The following is an 8,158-nucleotide window of genomic DNA, read 5'->3' as shown; positions in this document are numbered from 1 at the left end:
CGTGGCTAATGTAGATATGAGTGCTGGGGGGATTGCGGCGGTTGTGAGAGGTAGGACCACGCTACCTTTTTCATGCAGCTGTAACAGGCCGCCCCCTCAGGTCCCGGCGCCCCTAGGCAGCTGCCTAAAGCTGCCTAGTGGAAGCTCCGGCCCTGCCAGTATATCCTGACAGCGCATATAACAGGGCAGCATACGGCATCTGAAGTTACTAGTTTACACTGGCACATTACATGGTATAAAAGATTAACATGCAAAATATAGGGGGTAATTCAGACCTGATTGTAGCAGCAAATTTGTTAGCAGTTGGACAAAACCATGGGGGTCATTCTGACCCGATCGCACGCTGCAGTTTATCGCAGCGGTGCAATCGGGTCAGAACTGCACATGCGCCGGTGCTGCAGTGCGCTGGCGCATGCCAGATGGCCGAAGACCGTCAGGCCGCTACGATCGCCTCTGCCTGATTGACAGGCAGAAGCGGTCGCTGGGCGGGGGGCAGAACGGCGGCATTCGGACGCCGTTTCGTGCGTGCGGTCCGGCAAATGCAGGCGTGGCCGGACCGAACAGGGGGCGGGACGCAGTGCTGCGTGACATCACACGCAGCCGCTGTGGGCCGGGGAACGATGAGTCGCTCCCGGCCAGCGCGCTAAAGCTGCACTGGTCGGGAGCTATTCTTGAAGTGCAAAGGCATTGCCGCTGTGCGATGCCTTTGCACTTCTGTGGGAGGGGGGGCGCCACTGACATGCGGGGCGGGATAGCCCTGTGCTGGGCGTCCCCCCGCATGTCAGTATGAATGATCGTAGCTGTGCTAAATTTTTCACAGCTACGATCATCTCGGAATGAACCCCTATGTGCACTGCAGGGTGGGCAGATATAACATGTGCAGAGAGAGTTAAGGGCCCCATGCACTACAACGATATGTCTGAGGCTGAAGTCGGAGGCGATTTCCCTTAAACCACCCGTCAGCTTCCTGGGCGGCAGGAACGCATAAGATGTATCGTATGCGATCCCAGCCATGCCTGCAGGATCCGACATATCACGAGTGCAGCACTAATGACCCAGGGGCACTGTTCAGATGCTCACAGGAACGCGCATTGGATCGAATGTAAAACATTGCCACTTTTCATCTGATTTATCGGCACGAAAGGTCGACATCGGATGAAATCGGGCATTATCGTTCTAGTGTATGGCGCCCTTTAGATTTGGGTGGGGTGTGTTCAAACTGAAATCTAAATTGCAGCGTAGAAATAAAGCAGCCAGTATTTATTCTGCATGGAAACAAATTAACCTACCCAAATCTAACTCTCTATGCACGTATTATATCTGCCACCCCCTGCAGTGCACATGATTTTGCCCAACTGCTAACAATTTTGCTGCTACGATCAGGTCTGAATTACCCCCGCATAGTTTTAGTTGATACACACAAGTATTTGCTTGCGGTGGCTCTTTGTCTTCATATCATTTTCCCTGTGAACACTGCCAGAACAGAAATGACAGTGGGGATTGTTCATCCTTATGTTAAATACAATGGTTATATTTCCATATATTATCCATTGGGTGAATAACCACAGATATTGCCTATTCTATATTTGGTCCATTATTTGACCACAGGTACAGCAGATGGATTCTGTATCCTGGGCTGTAGTTACCATATAAGCAGGGCCGGTTCAAGCCCGCTCTGCGCCCCGGGCAGGAAATGGGGCGTGGCTTAATACAGGGGGCGTGGTCAGTTACGCCCCCCTGTACATTAGTAGCGCCGCTTGAATGCTGACGTCATTGCGCACCGCACAGCAAAAGGTCCTCTCCACGAAGGGAAACTAGACGCTACGCGTCTAGTTCCCTTGACAGGAGGCACAGACGGGGGACACAGCGGGCAGTGGAGGGCACAGCAGTGGCGGATCTTGCCATGGTGCGGCGCCCTCCGGATGGCGCCAGCGCCCTCCAGAAGGCGGCACCCCGGGCAAAAGTCCTGCTTGCCCGTGGCAAGATCCGCTACTGCATATAAGAGAACCAGGCACTTGCTTTCGGCAGGAGTCATGGAGCAGCTTAGCAACACTTCTCTGTACATATGGAATTCTCCTTTCCCTGCCATTATCTTTTTTTTACTTATTAAAACAATGAGGACACAAAGGCATGATAATGATGTGCAAATATGGAAAATCCAGATGTCAGATACTTACACACAAAACTGTGACAATTACAAGAAGTAATGCTTTTACTAATAAAATGTATTACTTGCAAAGATACAGCTTCACTTTAGTATGCTAAAACTAATAAAAACTAATTGGGGCTAGGCTACACTCATCCCTAGGTGAGTTACACAGCGTGGGAAAACCCCAGGCTCTACCTAGCTGGATAATTACAGTGGAATAATTGCTGCAATCATTTCCCTGTCTATAGGATCCTCCCCAGACACGCCCCCTCTCTGTGTATAAAGGTGCAGGCATCGCACACAGATCTCAGAGTCACTGTCTCCCCAGCAGTCGTGTTTCTACTGGGTATTACAAGCTCCTGCTGCCAGTGTCCTGTATTCATCATGTCCCAGAAGAAGGTGGCAGTGATCCTCGCTGGCTGCGGGGTGTATGATGGCAGTGAGATCCACGAGTCCTCTGCTGTGCTGGTGCATCTGAGCAGAGCTGGTGCTGAGGTGAGTAAAGATTATACAGGACAATGTTTCATTGCACAGATCATGTGGAAGCTTGTTAAATTTACACTATTGCAGGGTGAAAGGGTCTTAAAAGCTGTACGATTCGAAGGCAGTATAATGTACATGCTGGATTTCTTTATTATGCAACAAGTAATCTTTGTGCAAAATGCTATATTGCTGCTATTCCTTACATCTGTTGTGTATACAGCACTATGGGAATGAAGTGAGGACAAATTATAATGTATCATTTGTGAAAAATAGTATTTTAAGGGTTTATTTAGTAATCCTCAGAGATCTAAAGTTCCAGCCAATCGGCTCCTAACTCCCATGTCACAGGCTGTGTTTGACAAATGACAGGAGCTGATTGGTTGGGACTTTATCTCTCTCTAAGGCTTAGTACATACACCCTGTAATTGACAAAGGGTAATATAAAATGTAGCAATAATACCGCTTTCAGACCACAATAGCCAGATCGCACCCAGGACTTACACACTGGTGCTTCCTGGATGCAACCTGGCTAAAGGGCAGTATAAACTAGAGAGATGTGTGCTGAGCGATCTGTCAGACAGCTCAGCACAGTACAATGTGTGCTGAGTGGGGGGCCACTCATTTCACCCAGCGGGCGAAATGAGCAATGTGCTAGATTGTGCCTGCATGCAGGCACAATCTACAGTAGCACCAGTGATAGCGATGTGCAGGGCTGAGCATTGCTATCATTGTGGGGCATACACACGAGAGATTTGTGCTTAAAATCTAAGCAATTATTCAGATTGCTTGGATTTTAAGAACAGATCTCCCTGTGTGTACCCCCCTTACGACCCTTTTCAGACCAATGGCCCCGAGCCATCATATTGCCGGATCTATGATGTCGCTGTGTCACGTGCGTAAGCAGCACTTGTAGATTACATCATCTCCAAGTGCAGGCTCTTCATATAATGTGAATGGCTGCTGGGTGGCATCGACCCAACTTACCTGTTCACACTCACTGTGACCCGGGTGGAAGCCGTATTCAACACTTGTCTTTACCCGGGTTGAAATACCTGATCGCTCGACCTGGATTATTTCAACTGGCTCCTTTCAGACTGTGCCGCAGCCGTGGTTGCAGCTTGTTCAACTGCAGTAACCTCCTCTATTGCTGCTGGTCTGAAAGGGGTATATTATTGACAATTTTAGTAAGACTCTGTGGGGTCTGTTTCCTAAGCCTTGGATGGAGATAAAGTATCAGCCAATCGGCTCCTAACTGTCATTTTTCAAGCCCAGCCTGGGACATGGCAGTTAGGAGCTGTTCGGCTTTTACTTTATCTCCGTCCACATTATCTCTATCCAAGGCTTAGTAATACCCCTTTCACATTGCACAAATAACCCGGTATCGCCCCGGTATATTGCCGGGTCAACACGGGTCGCTCTGTGGTGTGAAAGGGGTCACTGCTGAATTCCCGGGTCGCCTGACCCGATCATACAACCCGGGAATGAAGAAGGGTTATTCCTGGGTTTAATACTGGGTCAGATGCAGTGTGAACGGGTTGCCGGGTCGATGGGACCCGTTCACAGCATAGGCATCGTGGAGATGATCTCATCTCCCAGCGCCGGCTCCGCCACCCACCCGTAATGGCAACCCGATCCGGGATATTGTTACGTCGGGAAGCCAGTGTGTAAGGGTCCAATTCCAGGTCGCACCCAGGAAGGACCCATTTCCAATTCCCGATTGGAACCCGGCATTGCGATCTGAAAGGGGTACTAATAGACCCCTATATTCTAAATAGTATCAGTTGTCATAGTAGTAGTAGTAGTTTAATACTGATATTTCTTCTTTTAATCATTTACCTGAATATACCTTTGCACAGACCTGCAAATACTGAACTACTTTGCTTATTATAAAGTTACTGCACGGTTACATCAGTACTCTATACCGCCATTACTGCGCAGTATAGTCCGGAATGTAACCTGCCCTGTTATTTACAGTAATCCTTTATTTATTGCCCAAATATCTCTGCTACATTTTATTGTAACTTTCATATTCAGTGATTCTGATTATGTTGCTGAAATCATAAAATATACTATTTGAAAAAAAATGCTGAGAGCTTATGTTTTGGGGAATTTTATCACCTATATTATATTTGTGTTAAATTGAAGTACTGGCAGATTTGATAGTTTCAGCAGCCATACTTATGAAGAGGACTCGTTACCTCTGTGACTGATGGCTTTTATTAACTACATACTCTGCAGAAAAAGAGAAACCTCTTCCCTGATTATCTGGGAGGCGTTCTGTGTTTCCATGCTAATCCTGGCCACTGCCAACACTAATATAAATGCTGCACACTGGTGAGAGTCACTGGTGGTATGCAGGAGACGTCATCGTGCAATATGGATTCTGTAGTATTCAGGGGTGGGGGTGTATCTGTCTCTTCCTTCCCTAGTAGGGAATAGGCAGTAATATAAAATAGAGTGATTACAGCCATCTGTGAGGAGACACTATGGGGGTAATTCCAAGTTGATCGCAGCAGGAATTCTGTTAGCAATTGGGCAAAACCATGTGCACTGCAGGGGAGGCAGATATAACTGTGCAGAAAGAGTTAGATTTGGGTGTGGTGTGTTCAATCTGAAATCTAATTTGCAGTGTAAAAATAAAGCAGCCAGTATTTACCCTGCACAGAAATAAAATAACCCAACCAAATCTAACTCTCTGCAAATGTTATTTCTGCCACACCTGCAGTGCACATGGTTTTGCCCAACTGCTAAAAAATTTCCTGCTGTGATCAACTTGGAATTACCCCCTATGTCAGTAAATAAGCCAGATAACTGGCACCTTTCAATACTTATAGGAGTAATAAATTAATGACTTTAATACTGTCGGCTTGTAAACATCTCTCCCCCTCCCCCCTTTAAAAAAAACCCCAACAACTTATCCACTTGATACTGTCACGTTTCACTTCTGGGCATTTATTGTATAGATAGCTTTGGCTAAAGATGTCTTACAATGCAGTGTTACATAGGTGGGAGGGGAGCCTGCTGCCCAATTCTGTGTCACATCTAGGTGGTGGAGACATGGACATTACAGCATGTATAGGGGAAGTTATTAAGTGCGGACAACATAATTCTCTACAGCAGTTTATTCATCTTGATAAACACTTTTTCTTCTTTTTGGCGTATCCTAATAAGACTTTTAATGCTTCTCTCAAAGTAGTACGACACTGCCCTGTATACATTAATATCACATAAGCTTCCCATGTTACTGTGTGTCTGCCTCTGATGTTACTATGTAGGCTGTGCCCATATTCTTAGTGTAATAAAGCGCTCTATCCATCTTCCTTCCACAGTATGTGCTTTTCGCACCCAATATAGACCAGATGCATGTTGTAGACCATGTGAAAGGACAGCCCACTGAGGAAACGCGTAATGTGCTCACAGAGAGTGCGCGGATCGCAAGAGGAAACGTTAAGGACCTTACAGATCTTAAAGTCAGTGACTATGATGCACTCATCATACCAGGTACAGTAATACAGACTATGATTTATCTGCATACACAGTAGAAAGAAATAAATGTATGTGTGAGGAGAGTTATTCATTCTCTTTTCATCTTTATCCAGGAGGCTTCGGAGTTGCTAAGAATCTCTCTACCTGGGCAGTGAAAGGGAAGGACTGTTCTGTTCTAAAGGCTATTGAAGAAACTATTAAAGGATTTCATGCTGCTAAGAAGCCCATTGGCCTGTGCTGTATCTCCCCTGTGCTGGCTGCAAAGCTGCTTCCTGGGTGTGAAGTCACTGTTGGCTGCGATACAGAGTGTGACAAGTATGTCTCAGCAATGTGTGTGGCTACAAGGCCATAATTCCCTTTTTTATTTGGTAGATTTTCACATACCTCAAATCAGAGCTATATACAGTATACATCACTGCAAAGACAAGCAGGTCCAGATAGTACTATAACTGATACACAGGGTGAATGCTATTAATACTTGTACCATCACACCTCTGGAAACTTATCAATTGATTATCCTCATGCAAGGCTGGACTGGCGGCCATCCGGTGCTTCTGCCAGATGGGCTAGCCTGGTGAGAGAGGAGGGGGCAAATGCCCCAGGCCCCCCATAGCTGTTGTGTCCCTACTTCTATTACCTCCCACAGTTATCATATATTTACTACTATCCCCCACCCAACTATCTGTCTTCCTACTTCTATTACCCCCAACCTTTGTTCCCCCTACTATTACTAACACAACCCCAGGTGTCCTTTGTCCCTACTACCCCATCTAGATGTTAATGTGCCCCTACTGCACCAGCAATGCCCCATCAACTTGCAACAAAATTGTGTGTGGAACCTGCAGCAGGTGGGTCTGTGTGCATTAAATGCCAGCGCTGGTATCTAGTCCCAGTCCAGCTCTGTCCACATATCTTTACTTCATTCCCTAACCTGGGAGGTGATTGAAGGAATAGGGACAAAAGAGTTCACCCAACACCAGAACCTGCACCTCCAGCATTTGCTAAACACCTGTTATCATGTGACATGTGGCTCTGTTGGATGTGTTACAATAATTCCCTATACATCCTCAAGTTTCACAACAGCCACATGACACACATTTTTGATCAAAGCAAGTAGATCTAGCATAGTGAACCAACATAATAAATAATAAATCCTGGGAATGTGAAATCCTCTGTATTGTACTTTACACTGTCATTTAATCACTATTGTAACCTCATGTCGCTTGTCTGTTCTGCAGGTGGCCCCATGCAGGAACAGCTGGAGCCATTACACAGCTTGGCTGTAAACATGTCAACAAACAAGTCCATGAAGTTCATGTGGACAAGAAAAATAAACTGGTCACTACCAGCGCGTTCATGTGTAACAGCCCAATACATGAGATCTTCGACGGCATCGGTGAAATGGTTAAAGATGTACTCAAGCTAACTTAAATTAGTAATGGAAAATTAATACAGCTGAGCTGTAATATGTAGTTAAAACTTAATTGTAGTGAATTGTGTATTTATTTGTTAGGATGAATAAAGTGTTATTTTGATATTCAGTAGGTGGTTCTGGTGCTTTTCATTTTTAATCAGTGTGCACACATAACTACGCCATAAACGGATGTGTAAAGATGCATCTGCACATTATGTTTCCACATCTGTGGGCCTAATTCAGACTGGATCGCTGCAGCAGCCCTTTGCAGACTGTGCTCGATGCTCGTGCACCCTGAGAGCCCAGTGAGATGCTAAAAGCATCTCAGGGCTGTGATCGCCTCTGCCTGATTGACAGGCAGAGGCGGTCGCGGGGCAGGAGGGGGCGTGCCAACTGCATTAGAATGCTGTTGGTGGGGTGCGGTCTGGACAACGCAGGTGTGTCCGGACCATTGTGGGGGCGGGCCGCGGCGGCTGCGTGATGTCACACGCAGCCGCTGCAACCCAGGATGAAGTGGGTAGATGCCTGCCAGCGCAGCTCCTCGCCGGGTGCAAAAGCTTTGCTGCCGTGCAATGCTTTTGCACCTGTGGGGGGCTGGGGGTGGGGCAGAGCCTGATATGTGGGAT

The 8,158-nt window shown here is 46.7% G+C and overlaps 1 protein-coding gene across 1 annotated transcript; it reads left to right on the top strand.

The window, feature by feature from the left end:
* The first annotated feature begins 2,447 nt into the window (after positions 1 to 2,447).
* Positions 2,448 to 7,659, top strand: LOC134947674 (glutamine amidotransferase-like class 1 domain-containing protein 3, mitochondrial). The gene is made up of 4 exons (XM_063935645.1): positions 2,448 to 2,644; positions 5,962 to 6,133; positions 6,232 to 6,433; positions 7,357 to 7,659. The coding sequence occupies exons 1-4, from the start codon at positions 2,534 to 2,536 to the stop codon at positions 7,547 to 7,549; spliced, it is 678 nt and encodes a 225-aa protein (XP_063791715.1). The 5' UTR covers positions 2,448 to 2,533; the 3' UTR covers positions 7,550 to 7,659.
* Positions 7,660 to 8,158: the final 499 nt, after the last annotated feature.

The sequence above is a fragment of the Pseudophryne corroboree genome, chromosome 8 (assembly GCF_028390025.1).
Source record: "Pseudophryne corroboree isolate aPseCor3 chromosome 8, aPseCor3.hap2, whole genome shotgun sequence".
Taxonomy (NCBI): Eukaryota; Metazoa; Chordata; class Amphibia; order Anura; family Myobatrachidae; genus Pseudophryne; species Pseudophryne corroboree.
Note: the sequence above shows the minus strand (reverse complement) of the source record. Positions and strands in the feature narration are given on the sequence as shown.